The sequence below is a fragment of the Ctenopharyngodon idella genome, chromosome 12 (genome assembly GCF_019924925.1).
Source record: "Ctenopharyngodon idella isolate HZGC_01 chromosome 12, HZGC01, whole genome shotgun sequence".
NCBI classification, from domain to species: domain Eukaryota; kingdom Metazoa; phylum Chordata; class Actinopteri; order Cypriniformes; family Xenocyprididae; genus Ctenopharyngodon; species Ctenopharyngodon idella.
The window spans coordinates 23438084-23458780 of record NC_067231.1 but is presented as its reverse complement, the minus strand read 5'-3'; the positions used below and the strand labels follow the sequence as shown (position 1 = coordinate 23458780).

The window sequence follows — 20697 nt, the reverse complement described above, 5'->3', positions numbered from 1 at the left end:
CAAGCATGAACATATGTTAATTTTTACACAAATCCTTATGTATTAAGATTGTGTGTCCTCCTGAATCCTTAAGTTATGAGTGAAGATATTTTGTGTTATTTTGGCCTGTATTTTGCAGATAGGGGTTTCAGGCATGTTTGAGGGTTGACAACATCAGTGACTAAAGTGAAGTTTACTCTCTACAGGATGAGATCAAAATAAAGCTTGAAAAAAAAAAGAGAAAAAAATTATTTGCTTGTTTTTTCTTGCCTCTGATATTAGTGGAATAGTGTGTTGGGGAATAAATAAGCAGAGCTGATTTAAAAAAAAAAAATGTATTACAAAATGTTTGAATATAATAAATTAAGACTATAAAGATGAAATAATTTTTTACATTTTTTTTTTCAAATACTGTATAATGCATTAACTAAAATATAAAGAATTGACTTCCACTTGTTGAACAAAATATAAAAATATAAACTTGTATAATAAATATAATATATAAAATAAAATATATAAATTAATTAACATATTAGCAGTGTCATTAAACTGTCATAACAATTGCAGTTTAAGTGAGTGCTGAAATATTTTATTTTTAAGAGAGTGGTTTTGGTTTCTATTTTGGATCCAATACCGAAGTATTGATATTCAAAATTATACATATATATATATATATATATATATATATAAATTATAGGCCACAAATAAACATGAAAATAAAGGTTAAATTACAGTATACAGTAAAATGTCATAAAATTTCCTAAGATCTCTAGATGGAAAAAGATAAAAACAAAAGCTATTAAAAATGTAACTTCAAAGTGAATTACCAAAACTATTTAAAAAAAACAAACATATAATAATATATAATATATAATATTAATTATCTTAAAAAAATAAATAAATAAGAAGAACATATCACATCTCCTAGTTTCTATCCGGTGACTTTAAGCATGATCCCGTCATAACCCGGACTCATATAGATGTAGCACCGGCTCTGTGAGTTTGGCTTCGCTGCATAGACCCGAGCAGATCACATAAACAGCGATATTAAAATACGTTAAGTCTCATTTCAGCGACATCAGCGGGGACGGTTCATCCCTTCAACATGGCAGAAAACATAGTAAGTGTCAGTCTGCGTGTGTATGTAGGCAGTTTGAGTGAAGTCTGTCATCCAGTGATGAGGCAGCAGAATTGTTAGCATGATGCTAATGATCAGACTCACCCAGAATCGTCCAGAAATGCATTAAACAATAAAAACAACATTAATCTATGTGCTTACCACTCATCTGACTCGTTATGATTTAGCGCTGGGGTTTAATATTTCTGCTGAGATTGACTTTATTTGGCTTGGCACAGGTTAATGAAGAAAAAAATGTGTCAGTGTTAGTAAGTTAATGTCTGCTTTTTAAAGTCTAGATGAATTTCATCTAAATTAATAGTTGAGATATTAAGGTATGACCTCAGTTAAGTTAGGATTGTTTTAAACTGTTGTGTTTCTTATAGTTTTATATCTTGGAAGTGAATTGACATTGAGTAACTTATTAGAGTGTTTTGAATGGCACATGGTATTTTGTTTTGCTTTTGTATTAAGAGAAAGCTGTGAGACCAGGGGTGTAGCTCTATGTTAATATGATATAATAATAATAATAATAATATGTCATTCAATGAGATGTTCGGACATGGAGTCGTGTGGCGTGCATAGACCTCTGAGTGTCACCACCTCCTTTGAGTGTCAAATGTCAATGGTTTGCCCTCCAGCCACCTGTTTTGTCTTCGTACTGGCTTGTTTTGGGCTGATTAATAGTTGTGCTCTCGTGCCGATTTAACCTAAGTGGTGCTCATTGCAGAGCCAAATGACATCCAGCTCCACCTCTTTGGACTTTATGGGTTGAGTTTGACCTAGTCCGGCTCCACCTCTGTGGATTAATGAGTGGAGGGAAAGTTATGGGTAAGGTTAAGGTCTTGTTGGACCTTCTAGCCACACCCATTATGCTCAAATTACATTCAGAGAGGGGGAGCTGGACTTCACGCTCCACCCATGGCTCTGCAGTGAGCAGCTTCTCTTTTAATTTGCAACTTGCATTATGCCTCTAATAGAGATTTATTGTCCATTGAAAGTTTTATGTTTGCTTATTTTTTTTCTGTACTAGTAATTTTTGTGCTAGATCTGTTTGAGAATCAAACATATGATTGAATGACAAACATACCTGTTGCTCTAACCATAAACTTCCCTTCCTTTATTTTTGTTCATTGACAGATCATCCGTGTCCAATCTCCAGAGGGAATGAAAAAAATCGCCTCAACAAAGCGCGAGACAGCTGCAGCTTTCCTTAAGAAGGTAAAGGGAATGAAAATTTTGCCCTAGACCTTGTTCTGTGCTATAATTATCTTTCTCATATGTAATTAAAAGATAAAATCTACAATTATCTCCATTAAAATTAATAAATATATATATATATATATATATATATATATATATATACACATACATACATACATACAAAAAGTTTGGGTTTGAAATTGTAAAAAGTGTCAGTAAAGACATTTATAATGTTACAAAAAATTTCTATTTCCAATAAATGTTGTTCTTTTGAACTTTCTATTCGTCAAATAATCCAAGGAAAAATGTATTATGGTTTCTACAAAATTATTAACAAGCACAGCTGTTTTCAACATTGATAATAATAAGAAATGTTTCTTGAGCACCAAATCTGCATATTAGAATAATTTCTGAAGGTTCATAGCTTTGCCATCACATGAATAAATTACATTTTAAAATATATTAATATACAAAACTGTTATTTAATATTGTAATAATATTTCACAATATTACTGTTTTACTGTATCAAATGAATGTAGCCTTGGTGGGCATAAGAAACTTCTTTCATTTACATTTAATCATTTAGCAGACGCTTTTATCCAAAGTGACTTACAAATGAGGAGAACAAAACTTTCAAAAACATTAAATAATTCTCACCGACCCCAAACTTTTGAACAGCAGTGTATGATATGTATTTGGTCTAAAAATGGAATGTAATGTTTATCAAAAAGCCTTTGTAGCCAAGCACATTAAATTATGTGTTAGTTTTTTATCAGCAGCAAAATCTTCATTCAAATGAATATTGAATATACTGTCAAATTTATTTGCTCACCCTTCACTGTAGTTATGACAGAGTAGGCGTTACTGTTCACCACAGATTGTATCCATTGCCATGCCTCTGCACTTTTGCAATGGTTACATTCGTAGCCTGTCTATAAAAAAGCTGAGAATAGCACTACAACAAAAGCACAGCATCAGATCCTGTGAGTCATTAATAGTGGCAACACAGACTCCTGCTGAGTGCTGAATGTTGATTTATTAATGAGGCAGCTCTGAAAAAGGAGACCTATGTCCATATGCTGCAGACTCACAGATGTGGGCCGCAGTGACACGCATCTCCACTGTGGTGCAAAGCTTGATGGGCGGTGTGCTTGCTGCAGAGTCGGGAATAAACCAGGGCTCGGGGCCAAAATGCCATCGAAAGCCCAAAATATAAAATGTAAGGCACCTATAGCAGGGTTGGTATAGTTGGTCTCAGCCTCAGTCGTCACATCTATGGACTGCTGGCTGAACTTCTGATGCATAAGGCACACAAATTGGAAACCCTTTAGGAGTTTCGAAGTCGTCATCTGATTGGTTGAATTCTACAGGATTTCCGGGAGACGTGTGTTGCGTTCTTTATCTGTCCGCCAAACATCTTCATTGAAGAAGCAAGCTGTCATGTTTACAAATGTTACAATAAGTGCTTATCATGATCAATTACACACTGGATTTTCAAAAGTATATGAAGTTCACGCCGCAATTGTTGCAGAAAACTTGCACAACATTCTTGAATGAATCATTTGTTAGATGCACTCTGGTCTGTTATCGTAGGGACATCGACTTTACATGTTCACACCCTTAAACATGATGCGGAACAAAACAAAATGTGATTTGTTGCTTTAAATGTTGGTCAGACGTCCTCTTGGGTGGTTCTTTGGCGATGGAGCTACGCAAGACTAGCTGAAACTAAAACCCTAAAAAAAAAAACATTTGTTGCTTTAAATAAATAAAAAACAACATTTCTCATTTTCATTTAGTTTAACTTGATGTACTAAAATAAATAAAACTGAAATAAAATGAATAAAAACTATAAAAACAACAAAATTGGTGATAATTTAACTACAATTAAAATGAAAACAGAAAATATAAAAATAAAAAATATTAATAAAACTATAATAGTATCTGCATGATACTAAAATGACACTGCTCTATAGTCTATTACTGTTTTGATTTTTTTTTCTAACATTAGTTGTATATTTCATAATATTCTTTTTGTAGGTTTATCTAGTTATATATTTAGTAGAAAAGTAGTAATCAATATGCAGAATAAGTGCAGAAAAAACATTCCAACATGTTATCTCATGACAACCTCATGTCTCATCTAAATCTTGATTTTGATAGCTTAAATTGTCATCAGGATTATACAAATATATATATGTCATAGAGGATTTTGGATGTTTATAGTTGAAGGTGCTATAGGCTGTTCTGAGACAGGAAGAGGGTTTGTGTTTGCCTGATGTAGACACTGCAGGGCCCATTAAAGATTCATGTGTCTCAGCAGGAGGGTGGAGAGTGAGTCAGCGATCAATTGAGACCGTCTCACTGTTTGATTTCGGCATTAAATAGCAGGAAAGAGACAGAGAGAAGTCGAGGAGTCCAGCTATGACCTCTGACTGAGAATTGTGTGCTTATTCATCTTGTGTTCTGGTGCTTAGATCAAAAGAAATGCAGACTGCATTTTTAAAACATCTCCATGTGGAATATGTTATTAACACAGAAGCCATTTTACCATTCCACTGCGCTACTTTTCCATTGTTTTTTTATGTAAACGCTCTAGATAGACGTTTTTGCTCATGTCTCTTATCTTTTGCAGCGTCTCATGCATGACGCAGCATTCTAAAACCACGGCCCTCAATTTAATATAAGTTAAACTTCTAAAAAAACGCATCTCTAGACCTTGAGTTTTCTTTTTCCGCTCCACTGACCTGCGTCTCGTGTTGTGAATGGCCCCTTATAAGTGAGTGTAATAGGTGCTTTTGATTAAGAAATTGATGACTGCATTTGCCATGTTAGCTGCATAACATCTTTGAAAGATACTCAGGGTTTTGTCTGATAAACTTAAAGGTATAGTTCACCCAAAAATGAAAATTCTTTCATCATTTACTCCCCCTGAAGTTGTTCCAAACCTGTATGAATTTCTTTCTTCTGCTGAACGCAAAAGAAAATGTTCTGAATCTTCTTTTTTTATGGGTAACGAAACTGAATCTTCTTTTTTTATGGGTAACCAAACAGTTAATTGACTTCCATAGTATGGAAAAAATATTATGGTAGTCAATGGGGCCCATCAATTGTTTGGTTACCGACATTCTTCAAAATATCTTCTTTTGTGTTCAGCAGAAGAAAGAAAGTCTTACAGGTTTGGAACAACTTGAGGGTGAGTAAATTATGACAGAATTTTCATTTTTGGGTGAACTATCCCTTTAATAGCAAGTAAACTAGATATCAACGAGTATTTACGTAATTTTAGTGTGCACAGTACCTTTTAAAAGTTTGGGGTCAGTAATATTTATTTTTTTTATTGAAAGAAATGAATACTTTCATTCAGCAAGGATGCATTAAATTGATTATTTTCTGTATTTTTAATCAAATAAATGCAGCATAAAAGATTTCTTTCAAAAACAGTTTACTGACTCAAACTTTTCAATAGCAGTGCATGTTGGTAAATTTTGCTAGTATTTTATCCTGATTTTGTCTACCATGCAGTATTATTTTATCTAGTATTTTATTAATTGGTTAATAGATTTTTTCATTATGTCTCTGTGTAGTCTTCATTTCTTTTGAGAATAAGTTGCATCTCTCTTTTAGTTTCTTGCATCATCAACTCAAATTCTTTCTCATAACTTCAATTCATAACTTCATTAGAGTTTGTGGAATATTATCTGAATGGCTTTAGAGACTCACGGTCCTGCAGTCATCACTGCAGTCTCTGAAAGTCAAATAATTATCACTGACACCACACATTTTGGATGCACCCCTTATTTAACACAACCAAACTACTGTATGTCATCTTATTAGTAGAAGCTCCAAAATGAGGATTAAACATCCAAAATGGACCAAGAATGAGAACAACTGGCCTGCAGTTATATTAATTCTATCAGTTCCAGGAATACAATGAAAAACTTCTTGTTTCTGACATCCTTTGTTACCTTCTTTTCAGGTTGCCAAAGAGTTTGGCTTCAGTTCAAATGGTTTTTCTATCTACCTGAACCGGGACAAGACTGGAGAGATCCTGTCACAGAACAAGACCCTCAGCCTGCTGAAAATCAAGTAAGTGTGCAGTTGTGAGAGATTGGGTTTACTCGGTTGTGCACGTGTGGGTTTGTGTCTTGGCAAGAGCATGGCATTGTGTGTAAGCAAACTTGACCGAGTTGTTTTTCTTTGTCTTTTAGGCATGGCGACATGCTCTTTCTTTTTCCATCCTCAGCGGGGCCCTCCAGTGAGAACATGGACACAGCTCAGCCTCACACTTCTTCTTCCTACCCCTCCTTCCCTTCCTCCTCCTCCTCCTCCTCATCATCTTCCTTATCCCGCTCGCACTCTGCACCACAGATCCCAGAGGATGAGATTGACCAGTATCTGTCCAAACAGGAGGGAAAGATCTACAGAAACAGAGACCCCCAGCTGTGAGTCGGCTTTTCTTTCCACACTACCTCGGAAACAGTTTTTATCTATATTGCATATATTTCATGCCATACTTTGGAGCTATTGAAATATGCAGCTTAGGGTTATGGTCTCTCATTGCAATAAGAGGACTACAGAGTACTCAAGACATTTTTTTATATGTTTACAAGGCATTCTTTGTCATTGTTTCTCAGGTGCCGGCATGGTCTCATGGGAAAATGTGTGCACTGCGTACCTTTAGAGGTAAGAACTTGTGGTCCTCTCTTGCAACACTAGAATGCTGATTGGAAAATGGGTCTAACCCTGTGGTTCTCAATCAGGGGGCTTCAGCAAACTTCCAGGGGGGCCTCAAAATGACTTAAAATAAGTCAAAACAAGCTTTAAAATAAGCTAAAAACAAATCAAGATTAAAAACTCATACCTTATTTCTTATTTTAATTTGTTCCCTCAATAACTATCATTTTTATTTAAGAAACAGGGTCCCCATAGTCTCTGAAAACCTGCATATATGAGGAATTTTTAAATGTAATTTTTTTTCTAGATCTGAAAAAGTCATGAAAAATAATAAAATCTGAAAAAGTCATGGATATTTTATTTTTGCATTTCTTTTCCTTAATATTTTAAGAAATGGCTGAGACACTGCCAGATTTGTGAGTTAAAAAGTATTTTAATTAATCTCAATCACAAACAAGTGGAAAAGTCATATATTAATCTAATTTTAATGTAAACTTTACAATTACTGTATTGTTCCGAACAATGTTTTTTTCAAATACATCTGAAAAAATGTATTTGTCTTATATTCAGGGTCTAGACTTTTACGTGTCAATAATACACCCTCAACAATAGGTGGCGCCAAATACGTGTAAAACGAGTGTGCCAAGAAATACAGTGTGTCAGAGTGTAGAAGGTTGCAAGTGCAAAAAGACCGTTTTAAAAACGCTAACAGTCAAAAAAAAAAAGCTTACCGGCTAAGAGCTGCGTGACTGTCGTGTTTGCGTGCCTCACTGACGGGGCCAAACATCCCCCATATGTGATTTTAAAATGTAAAATTGTACCCAGATTTCTACAAAAACTACAATAATATTTCACTTCTACTGTCAATGAAATTTTGGTAGGCTACATGGTTTTCACTATGAGATGGATAGCCTAACTGTTATATAATTCAGATTGGCTACAGATTATTTTTATGGTATGCCAAAAAGTGTTTATTTGGTACATTTTACCAGTATTTACCATACTTTCAATATAAAAATGAATATAGGAAAAATATTCAGTATGAATATTATGTTTTAAATAAAATCAGGGTCGTCTTATATTCGGAACAGTACAGTATTTTATTTATTATTTTAATATATTGACCCCAAGTTTCTGTAAATTAAAAAGTTTTGTCATTATAGCTCAAATATAAATATCTTGATCTACATGGAATTTTGTCTTGGATAATGAGAGGCATTGAAGTCAAAAAGGTTGAGGACCACTGGTCTAACCTAGATGTGTTACACAGAGAGTACTGTTTACAACACTGCAGTTCAGACTGATCCACATGGCACAAAAGTACATTTACTAAGTCATCTTCCATTTTCTGTTTTAATAGCCTTTTGATGAAGACTATCTGAACCACCTAGACCCACCGGTCAAGCACATGTCCTTCCACGCCTACATCCGGAAACTCACGGGCGGAGCAGACAAGTTAGTGCTTTTGGGAACTCTCCACTCTTACTTGAATAAGATTGTAGAAATAAAGTGACTTAATAAAGTTTCCCTGTCTGTCAGGGGGAAGTTTGTGGCACTTGAGAATATCAGCTGTAAGATTAAATCCGGCTGTGAGGGTCATCCGCCCTGGCCAGAGGGCATCTGTACCAAGTGCCAACCCAGTGCCATCACTCTCAACAGACAGGTACCCAGCCAGCTCCTCTCAATCTGTATCATAAACCTCTTTAATTTCATCTACTTCTTAAATTATATACAGACAAACTGTTCACAAATCACTTAATTTCTTTAAAAACGAACCTTCCAAATAAGTGCTCCCTGAGGTGCAGTGTCATGATTATGCCCATGTTTTGATCCGTTGAAACTGCAAAAATTCTTGTTGCAGAAATATCGACATGTGGACAACATCATGTTTGAAAACCACACCATTGCTGACCGTTTCCTTGACTTCTGGAGGAAGACGGGTAACCAGCGGATGGGGTACCTGTACGGACGCTACACTGAGCACAAAGACATCCCTCTCGGCCTTCGAGCAGAGGTTGCCGCCATTTATGAACCTCCTCAGGTGAGAGATTTAGAATCAGTGGCCCATCATCCTTTACTGCAATTATAACAATAGCACCAAGTATGTTTTCATAATTTTGAGTGACTGATTTTCTAAGCTCTTGTGTGTTACCTGCACTAGTACCAGATAAACACAAGAGGGCAGACTTTTAGACAAAATTTGAAGGCCCCCAAAGATTTTTGGTACTTCTGCTGAAATGACAAATAAGCACATTTGTAAACTTTATATACATGAGTTATAATAATTCTAAAGATTTGTGATTACAGGGCTTTTTTTTTCCCACAAATAGCAGCTTCTGCCAAATCAAATTTTAGAGCTTGACAAAAGTTTGTTCATTATAAAAATTTCCGTGATTTTTTTTTTTAGCATTTTCTTTTAATTTCCAAAAAATTCAAGAAATCACACTTTTAAAATTCCCTCATATATCCAGGTTTTCCAAGATTGTGGATATCCTGTTTTTTAAATATAAATGAAATTTGTTGAAGGAATTAATTAAATTAAATTTAAAAAAAAGAAAAAAAAAAAAGTCACTGACCATGTCTGCCATTTCATCCAAATTTCCACTCGATGATTAACAAAGTTATGCAGTATTGCACTTCATTGCTGTAGTTTCTTAATCAAATACTATTTGATTTAAAAATGGTTAAAGTATTGTTTCACTGATTCATGCTCTTTTCCTTTTCCATCTGTTTACTGTGACTCAGATTGGAACCCAGAATAGCTTGGAATTGATTGAAGATCCAAAGGCAGAAGCAGTTGAGGAGATTGCTGCAAAACTGGGCCTACGGAAGGTGAGAGACCTTTTCCATGCCTTTTAAAAATTGGGGGCTTGTCCGGGATAATTAAATAGCAGTTTATGAAAGCAATAACATTTTACCCAAGTTATTAAAGACAACAGGATTTAAAACCATTTGCTTGAGGGAGAGGAGAGAGCAAGTTGCTTTAATGACAAAAGCATAACACATTCACAGGTAGCTTCCATCAGGACCAATAAGCTAAATTACGATAATCTACTAGTGGCAATGTGCAAAACACATTCAAAACAAAGACTACAACCCAAATAAAGGGCAGTGTTATTTTAGTATCACAGAAATACTATTGTAGATTTATTAATTTTTTTTTTTTTTTTTTTTTTTTTTAATTTCATGTTCCCCATGAAATCAAATTTAAGTTAAAAAGTTTTAGTAATTTTGTTGTGCTTTTGTCATTTTTATTATTATTTGAAATGTCCATATATAGGTTTTATTCATTTTTATTTAGTTATATATATTCAATATAAAAAACAAACACGATACAGCATGAGGTCATTTTGTACCTATGTGTCCTGCTTTTGGGATCTCTCTCTCTGTTGGCATGACTGTAAATAGTACAATATTGCCAAAGCTTGGAATACATATATACATAAAACAATAATAAATAAATAAAAATAAAATAATCTATATAATAGAAGAAAATATGATCAAATATTATAACACTGTCAAATATTATAACATAACTTAAACTTAAATTGACAGTGTAACAAATTAGAACATGTCTGAACTTTTGATACCACAGTGTTTTAACATGTGTGTATGTGTATATATATATATATATATATATCATATATATATATCATATATATATATATACACACACACACACACATATTGAGGGTCACTGTGGTGGACAACTGGGAAACACACTGAGGTCAGACACAATACACACATTCACCTGCTGTCTCTCAGGCTGTGGCACATCCACGCGTATCTCGCAGCCAGTGCTGCTGTCTGTCCCTCTCCTAATATTATCTTTATTTGTTCTACTTCAGTCATGGCTCTAAAGTTCTTTATTGAGTTACTGAATTTGGTTAAGTAGAGATCTCTTATAAGTATGTATTTGTGGCAGTGAAGGAGGAAGTGCATTTCTGTCTCGATCTCTCCTTTCCTACAGTGAACACACTCCCTTTGCTCTCTGGGTAACCAGCTCTTTCTGTGTCTGCCAGTCTCAATGGCTAGACCGTGCTCACTGAGCCTGTACTTGGTCAGGATCCGTCTCTGCTTTGTGTCTTTGACACTTTGAAGATATTCTTCTAATTCATAATTTGATTTTAGTGTTCGATAGAATTGTAATTTACTTTGTGTTTTAGTTTCCTGATCCCAATGTTCCAGATATGTTTAGATTGCTTGATAATTTGGTTTATTTTGATGTTTGGGTGAGAAGCAGTGCTGGTCTGAGACTGGTTAGTGTTAGTAGAGTAGTCGGGTTAGTAAGTCTCAGAATCAGCTTGAGGTAGAAGGCTGGATGCTTTTAGTGTAGATCTGCTTTAGTGTAGTCATTCATCCCATGAGGCTCTGTAATGGGATTCTTAGAGTTCCTCTCTCTCCACACCTCTATGACTTCCATATGATACTTTCTCTGATGGATGATAGAAGTGTCCCTTGTTTCTGCCTGAGCATGTGGAACAGCTTCCAAATGTAGTTTTGGCACGGAAACTGTAAAGCTTTTTTTGATTAGTAATATCAGCTGTTTTTTTTTTTTCAGGTGGGGTGGATTTTTACAGATCTGCTATCAGAGGACACCAGGATAGGCACCGTCCGCTACACCAGAAACAAGGTGAGTTGGCAAATGAAAGATGAGACTAACTACATGCTGTGTTCTAATATCATTATTGACCAATGGATGTGTTTCATATGTTCAGGATTCATACTTCCTGAGTGCAGAGGAGTGCATCACAGCTGGACACTTCCAGAACCAACATGCCAATGCGTGTCGGCTTTCTCCAGATGGCCATTTTGGATCCAAGTTTGTCACAGTGGTGGCAACAGGTACGCAGCGTCCTCCTTTGCACGAGATTTACTGCTGCTGTTCTGTTTTCCAGTAAGGTGATAAATTAAGGCATTTGGTTGTGTCAAAAGCCTGTGTGGTAGTTGCTTCAAGGCTGATAAATCACTCAGTCTGTTTCAGTCCATACTAGGGTTTTTTGGTGTTTTTTTTTTTTTTTTTTTTTTTTGAGAATGATACAGAAAATGAACCGGTTTAGTACTAAAAGAGAATAGTGTCTTGAAAAACAGAGCATGGATTTGACTGCTTTAGTATTTTTCTGTGTTGGCAGGCGGTCCCGATAACCAGGTGCACTTTGAGGGGTATCAGGTGTCCAATCAGTGCATGGCTCTGGTGAGGGATGAGTGTCTACTGCCCTGCAGAGATGCTCCTGAACTGGGCTATGCTAAAGAGTCCAGCACAGAGCAGTACGTCCCCGATGTCTTCTATAAGGTACTGGACTAAATCGCTCCTACAGATTATCAGCCATACATCATGTTATGAAAGACAGATGCTAAATGCATAGGTTGCATGTGATTATGATGCATGGACGCATGTGCATACATTACATTTGGGTAAGGTAGTTTGGGTTGGTAAGATTTATGTTTTTTAAAAATGTCTCACCAAGGATGCATTTATTTGACCAAAAGTAAAATTACTACAGTAAAAACTGTAATATTGTGACATTATTACAATTTAAAATAATTGTTTTCTATTTTAATATATTTTAAAACAACCAGCAGCCATTACTCCTGTCTTTAGTGTTACATGATCCTTTAGAAATAATTCTAATATGCTGATTTGGGCTCAAGAAACATTTGAAAACAGTTGTGCTGCTTAATATTTTTGTGAAAAATGTGATACATTTTTTCAGGATTCTTTAATGAATAGAAAGTTCAAATGAACAGCATTTTTTTTTTAATAGATTTTTTTTTGTAACAATGTGAAAGTCTTTACTGTCACTTTTGATTAATTTAAAGGGTAGGTAACACACACAGTTTCTAACAATCTCATGTTAATCTTGAGTACATATAGAGTAGTATTGCATCCTTCATATCTCCGAAAAGTCTTTTAGTTTTATCACATTTATAAAAGATAGATACGCTGTACCGAGTCTTTCCGAAAAAAGCCGAGCTCCTGGAGGCATGCCTGCCGTGGGCGGAGCTAAAGAGTCACAAGCGCACGCAGCTTTTGCATAGAGATTGCCTGCAAGCTGCGACATCATTATAAATAAAAAGGGAACAAAAACGTTCTTGTTGTTTACATTTTATGCACTTGCGCGCCGATTGCCAACAAAACAGACATTTGATACAGTTACTCACCGCCCGCGATTAGCAAATCCAGCAACGAACTGGGACTTGTTTACAAAGCATTCATCACCGAATTTCCAGGAACAAACAAACATACACGCACAACTCCATTGCTGCCCTGGAAAAACAAACTTCATCCACTGTTCCCTTAACGCTGGGTTCTTTGGGAAGCTGAAAAAGGTCATCTTTCCCTCACAGCTAAAAACACACTCCTTTGGTGACAGGAGCTGCATCTCATTTCGGAGGCTGCGTCCTCCGGAGTTCGCATTTGAAGGCTGCATACGTAATCAAGGATGTCTTATTTAAGAAAAGTAACCATAATAAAATTGACTGATATTCATTGTGAGGTGTAAAATACTGTCATTTCTTTCTTACTTTGCAATCTAACGGTTATTTTTCTTAAATGAGACTGCCTTGATGATGAATGCAGCCTTCGAAGGGTGTAGCCCCTGAATTGGGACACAGCCATTGTTGAAAAATCTCTCGACTTCCGTAACCCGAACGAAGCTCGTTGATGGGCGTGCTCTTGCTCTTGCTCTGGGTGATGTGTGTGTGCACGCTTATCAGGGAGAAGTGCCCATACAAGGAATTCTGCCCTTTATTACATGATAAAGGCCATACTAGAAAAAAAAAAACTCTCCGAAACTTGGTCCCGAACTGGAAGTAGTGTATTTGGCACAGAAATACTCTGTCGTACATCAACTCGTGTTTTGAAACTTTGGCCATGTTTAGCATGAGAATGCAACTCTTTAACAGTATAAATAAGTCAGAGTGCATGCAATAGCATTAGACCCCCCCCTTTAATGCATTATTGGTTAATAGATGTATTAATTTCTTTAAAAATATAATCTTACTGACCCCAAACCTTTGAACAGAAGTATATGCACATTTTCAGAACAGTCATACAGGCTTTTTTTGTCTCTCTCTTTACATTGTCATTTCTGTTCCAGCATGTAACTGTAGCCTTGTTCATATCACTTGCAGGTTTTGACTGATGTTTCTGAACAGTCTGAGCTTTCTTTTTACCTGAGCTTGTCAAATTTCTTAAAACAGAGGGAACAAAAGTTAATATGTATTGCTTTAGGCATAAACAGTCTTATCAGCATCACTTCTGCCACAGGAAAGCAGGGGATTAGTTGTCAGTGAGACATAAAAAGGCTCAATTTTTCAAATCTTTTTCTTCACCCTCAGGATACAGACAAATTCGGCAATGACATCACGCATTTAGCCCGACCACTGCCAGTGGAGTACTTGATCATTGACGTGAGTAGTTGTCATGTTGTTACAACCACATACTTTTGCACTGATCATACTCTAGGCCTTCAACCTACACGTGCCAGTTAAAAAACCAGTGGTGTAGGGGAGTAGATTTATACAATTGTTGTCCTTTTAACTTTGATACAAAGACATAAGTGAATAGCTAATCTTTAAGACCTAACAGAGAGCCATATGCAAATTATGGTACATGGCATCAAACTGGCTGTAAACAAATGGCCCATTCCTGATTGACCCACTGAACTTCCTTTCATTTAATGCTTTGTAAATAAATAAATGCTATTATAGTCTTTTGTTTGTCATTGCTGTTTAACCCTCTGTTTTTCAGATCACAACCACTTTCCCAAAAGACCCTGTGTTCACCTTCTCCTCTACTCTTCGCTTCCCCATCGAAAACAGAGACGCTTTGGGAGAGACTCAGGTACAAATTTAGGGCTTTGATGTCTCTTTTCAGTCTAGGAATGATATTTTAGGTCTGTATCATATCTGGAGACGTCTGTCAGCTTCTGTTGGTGAACATGTATAAGCCTTGCATTGCGCATGAAACTGTTTTTAATTTTATTCTAACATTTTTAGTCCTGCCCCTAGATGTATAGTTCTTTGTTAAATATTCACTTAAAATGTGTGTGTGCAGGACTTCCACAGTTTAGCGACGTATCTTTCCCAGTGTTCTTCCTCCTCCTCCTTCCTGGGCATCGTCTCGGATTTCCACCTGCTCCTCTTTCTTGTCACCAATGAGGTCATGCCCTTACAGGTGAGTTTTTCATTGTATTTATATATATATATATATACACAACACAATCTCTCACTTAACCCTGTAATTCTTTCCCTTTTTGCTTTCTTTTTTTGGTTCTTCAGGTTGTCACGCTTTTTTTTTTTTTTTTTTTATGTAGTTCCTCTGTAGGCACAACTGTGATACTTGTTGTTTGTTGTACTATACTACTGCTACGCTTGTTTTTGCCAAGAGTGAACTTCATCTTATAAAAAGTTTGTACATTTATTTGCTTGTCAGCTTCATCCCCTTCTCTCTTATATCTACAGGACAGCATCGGACTTCTGCTGGATGCAGTGAAGACATCCAATGAGGAATTGGCTCAGACCTGGAAGAAATCAGAGCAATGGGCCACAATCGAGCAGCTCTGCAGTGAGTAGTCCTGTTATTTTTAGTATTATTTATTGTTATTTTATTTTTTAAGGACATTTTTTCACTATTTGAAGGAGTTCATTGTTGAGAGCATCTCCATTTTGATAATATTATGATTCTTTTTTTAATTCTTTATCCCAGGCACAGTTGGAGGGCAGCCATCCGGATCTATGGATTATGCCATGGGTGGCCCAACTCTCCCACAGTCCTCTTCAGCTGTGTGGTCATGCCTCCACTGCACCTTTATGAACCAACCTGGCACCGAGCACTGCGAGATGTGCAGTTTGCCCCGCAGCTAAAACCCCAAGAATCCGGGCTGAACCGTACATCCCACTGGGAACAGCAGTGAGAGTGGGCGTGCTTCCCTGTATTCCTGCCGTTTTAGTATGCCTAATCCTTAACTCCTCCCCTCCCTCACTGACTGTGTCGGATCTAAACGCCTATGCCAGCCGCGTGCTCGAATATGCGCCCAATCCAACGCTGTGAGCTGCATCACTTTGTTGATGATTGATGGCCGAAGATGATGGGTTGTACCCATGTAGCACTCTTTGTGAGCCCAGTGCATTCTGGGACTTTTATTTAGACAAAGCACTTGGGCAAAGCTCTTTTCACCCCACTCATCTCCCTTTGCGGTCCAGTATAACCTTTCAGCGCCATTGGTGAAACATGATCAATTTTTCTGATATTAAACGTTTTTTCCCAACTCTCACTGAGGATGTTGTGTAAATAATAAACAGAGAAGGAATAATGCTGTTATTTAATTTCAAAAGATTTTATATGTTGAGAGAAATTACTTTTTCAAGCCCATTTTGAGGTAAATGTGCAGCTGAAACATCTTTTTCACATCACCATAGTGTTGCAAGTTCAGAACACTTTCTTCCATTTTCTTCACCTTTTTTGATTTTTTTTTTTTTTTTTTTTTTTTCATTCATTTTTCATAATCCTTCACTTTGTTTTGCTGGACGAAGAGTTTCTTTGAGCATCAGTTCTAAACGCTTGACTAGATTGAAGTTTAAATGGTTGGTTTGGCTGCAGACCTAGAGTACGGTTCCTTTTCCTTAAGATTGTAACTGATTGATGACTTCTGAAGGCTTAAAGGGATAGTTCACCCAAAAATGAAAATTCTGTCATCATTTACTCAGCCTCAAGTTGTTCCAAACCTGTATGAATTTCTTTCTTCTGCTGAACACAAAAGAAGATATTTTGAAGAATATGGGTAACCAAACATTTGATGGGCCCCATTGACTTCCATAGTATTTTTTTTTTTTTTTTTTTTTTTTTTTGGTTACCGATATTCTTCAACATATCATCTTTTGTGTTTAGCAGAAGAAAAATTCATACAGGTTTGGAACAACTTGAGTAAATGATGACAGAATTTTCATTTTTGGGTGAACTATCCCTTCAAGAAGCGAAGCTTTTTTCCACATTAATTTGTTTACGTTTGCCTCGTAAAAACTGTAGCCACTCAACTTTGGTGCTGGTACCCTTTCTGCACCATTTCACTGTCATCGCCCTTTCATTATCAATTACCCCTTCCGTCCCCCTGGCCCCCTGGAGATTTTTTCCCCCACCGTTCAGCCCTTGAGGAGCCTATCTCATTGCACTTTCAAAGGTTTCTGTCAGGGCCGTCTCTGAACACGCTCACCCACCTGTTGGCTCCACATCTGGTGGAGATAAAGAGAGATTGATTGATAGGGAAGGAACAGAGCTACAATTATAAAAACAAAAGTCTAAACTTAGTCCACTAGATTGACATCTTTGCCCTTGGATGTTTTTGTAAACCAGCCTCATATATCTTGTATATTGGTCTGTGCAATCTGGACAGATTTTACTGGCTGGATACAGGGTTATACTGTCTTATGACAGACTTTTTCATTTGGTCATGACTTCCTCAGTGTTTTCGAATCCAGCCCAAAGACATGATCTCTTAAATATGCATTCAGGAGAATTTCAGCCCTCTGAAATTATCTAGATGTTTACATTGCGCTATATTTTGTAGAGTTTCTTCAATTTCTTGATTCTCAAACTCACCCATAATTTTCGACACTAAAATCAGTCTATTGGTTCATTTAGAGATGCACACATTGATCATTGTCCACAAGATAAAGTCGGTTTTTGGTTTAAAAATTTGAGGTTTGAGGTTGTACACAGTCTTTTCTCTGAGCTGCAGACTGGTGTACTTACACCCCATTGTCACAAAACACAGGTGCCCTGAGTTGTATGCTTTCGATTGGTTTTGGGTTTTTAAATACAAAGATAATAGTTCAACAATAAAACAGATTCCTTTGGATGCTGTGGTCTTGTCTTTTTTTCTTTTCTTTTTCTTACATTACTCATGCATTCAACAGCAAATTGTGGCCATACGAAAGTTTGTTTTTGTCCTGATTCGTTTCCAAAGTTAGATAGACAAGATGGGGCCCTGTGCTGTGTGATGTATCGCTTTACATATACATCAAGGGCTCTACATACAGTAGATCCCAAACAAATGGAGCATATGGACTTATTCAAAGTTTGGGTTTGGTTTTAAAATAGGTCTTCTGCTGAGTAGAGATGCACACACACCGTGAACACACACCCGGAGTAGGAGCAGGCGTAGGCGTTTTTGCTGCGGCGCCCAGGGAGTGATTGGGGGTTATGTGCCTTGCTCAAGGGAACCTCAGTTGATGGTAATGTGAGTGGAAGAGAGCGCTGTTCATTCACTCCCTCCTCCTACATTTCCTGCCAGTACTGAGGCTCAAACCTGCGACCTTCAGGTTCAAGTCCGACTCTAAGCATTAGGCCACAACTGCCCCCCAAAAATGGCTAGGTCAATTTTTGTTTCTCAAAAAGAATGGTTGAAGAATAGACCTGAAGTTTTACCTCGAGCCAATCAGAAGGACCTCATGTGTGTGGCAGATGAGTCGCTGGAATGCTGAGGTAGAGTGAACTTGACATCAAACATCTTACCTGAAGTTCTCTGAAGTTAAATCTGGGAAACCAGACACATCTGGATCCTATCGAGTCTTCTCAACTTAACTCTTTATCTCTCTCTATCCTTCCCTCCACAGAAGTAATGACCAGTTTTATGGGAGAGTTGTAGATCCTCAAGAGACTTCTGCCATTTTGTTTTTACCTTTGAACTTTGAAAGACGTGATTGGCATGTTGTGGTCGCTGTCAGTATGGTTTTAGCGATGTGGACATGTGTGAACAAATCCACACCAGTGAAAATAGGTAGGTATGGAAACCTTATACGTCATATTTCTAATATGGTTTAATTTAGCATTTAAATAGTTTATATAGCTGTTTTATATTATATGTTATATTATTCCTTTACCATTATTAGTACCATTGTTTTCTCTAATTCTCTCAGATGTTTCCAGGGATGTTTGCATGACCTTGTTTAGATTGCTAGAGATTTGCTTGTGTATCTAGTTAAATTGTTGGTTAACTATATTGAATATATATTAAAAAGGCAGACGTGTCCTTGATTTATAAGCTATTTGTCTTATAAAAGAGGGTGTGACACTGAAACTGAAACATAACTCCACTTTTAGACACAACCCTAACCAGTGGGCGGGATTAGGTTGGGATGAATATATATAAAACCAGAAAGACACATTTTGCCAATATTTTATGATATACATTTTTTTATTTCATTGGCTCGTGAGACATAACCAGATCCATCTCAGGTAAGCACTTCTTTCTAGCAATTAAATAATAATTTAACAAAATATAATTCCATAATCCAGTGTAAACAATCGCAAATGTGTGTGATCATGTGAATTTATTTGTTTACACAGGAATGAATTGTCTCATACCGTTACTTTTCGTGCTCTCCATGGGAGCTGCTCAGAAAAGCACAAGACAGAGTTTAGAGTGGGACTACAAAGTTGAAGGTGAAATACTGAATATGTACAATAAAGCTATGTCCTTCAAAATCTTATATAATTGCTGCAAATTTAAGTAAGTTATATTGTGAAGTATCTAAGAAAAATTTATTTTTATTTAAATGAATGAACTGTAAATGTATAAACAAAATACAAAAGTCATTATTTTTGGGTAGACAGAAAAAAAAAAATAGTATGATCATTTCCCCCCCCCTCCATTTCCATTTGTTAGCTGAGAAAGTGAACTTGAGAGGATGTGCCAATCTCACCTTAGTGTTGGATAACTGGAAATATGCCATCATGACCCAAGTCAAAGACCTCCTACTGAATGATCACAGCACAGTGCTACCAGACTATGGAAGGTACAGTAAATGCCTGTATGTTTCTGTTTACAACTCGAACTTTTGCTAAAGAGAAGAAAACCAGAAAAAGAAAAGTTACTTTGTAATAACCATTAGGTCTGGTGGAAAAATTTCTCTTTTCACAATGTACTTGCCTCATTTAATGTGGTCTTTTCAGGATTCAGCCATTATCTGAAGCCCTAAATGATCTCTACAAGGAATTTAACTCATTGAAAGAGAGACTAGCAGAGCTGACCACAAAGTTTGAGGGCATAGAGTTGTTTGTGGATGAAGCCCGAACCGGGAGAAGTCACTCACCACCTCGAGCGGAGCGCCCACCTCCTGAGGGAGAGGGAAATCCAGCTGAGCCTGGCACAAGACAGGGACGCAGGAACAGGGTGGTGGTGCGAAGAGTTAAGAAACCTGATAATTCACAGGTTTAGGGTATTGATTAGGGTATCTCCTGTATACATAAGACAATATTTATTGTACATTAATTATGTTGTATCTAGATAAAAAATCTATTAGTGTTTTATGCCTCTTTACCAAGTTTCTCATGTGAGACAAATGTAAGCTTTTTTGGAATATTTAGACCTACAATGTATGGTTCATTGTCAGGCTTTACTCTTTTTTCATTGTAACTGCATTCAATAATAATGTGACATAATAATGTTATAATGAGTAATGGCAGCTTATAATAACCCTGTCTCATCAAAAACATGTTGTATTCTGTTCTGTATTTTCTGTAGTTCTGTTCATTATTCAACATTATTAAAAAAAAAATTGTGTTCCTACAGTAGTCAGTGGTGTTTTACAAAGACACGCCTGCTTCTTTACAAACGTAACTCCATTTATATGTTATGGTAATGTATTGGCTAATGAATATTAATTAGGTTGTACGTTCGCCACGGTTGGCCTACCCGATGTCAGCGTAGTCTAATTAA

General features: G+C 36.5%; 1 protein-coding gene across 1 annotated transcript; it reads left to right on the top strand.

Annotated features, from left to right (window-relative positions):
* Window positions 1–934: 934 nt before the first annotated feature.
* Window positions 935–17835, top strand: nploc4 (NPL4 homolog, ubiquitin recognition factor). Its single transcript, XM_051915635.1, has 17 exons — window positions 935–1099; window positions 2237–2317; window positions 6279–6388; window positions 6511–6744; window positions 6937–6985; window positions 8337–8431; window positions 8516–8639; window positions 8838–9017; window positions 9722–9808; window positions 11538–11609; window positions 11695–11821; window positions 12109–12269; window positions 14318–14389; window positions 14730–14822; window positions 15036–15155; window positions 15443–15545; window positions 15687–17835. Exons 1-17 carry the CDS (start codon window positions 1085–1087, stop codon window positions 15842–15844), a joined length of 1881 nt encoding a protein of 626 aa, XP_051771595.1. The 5' UTR covers window positions 935–1084; the 3' UTR covers window positions 15845–17835.
* The last annotated feature ends 2862 nt before the right edge of the window (window positions 17836–20697 follow it).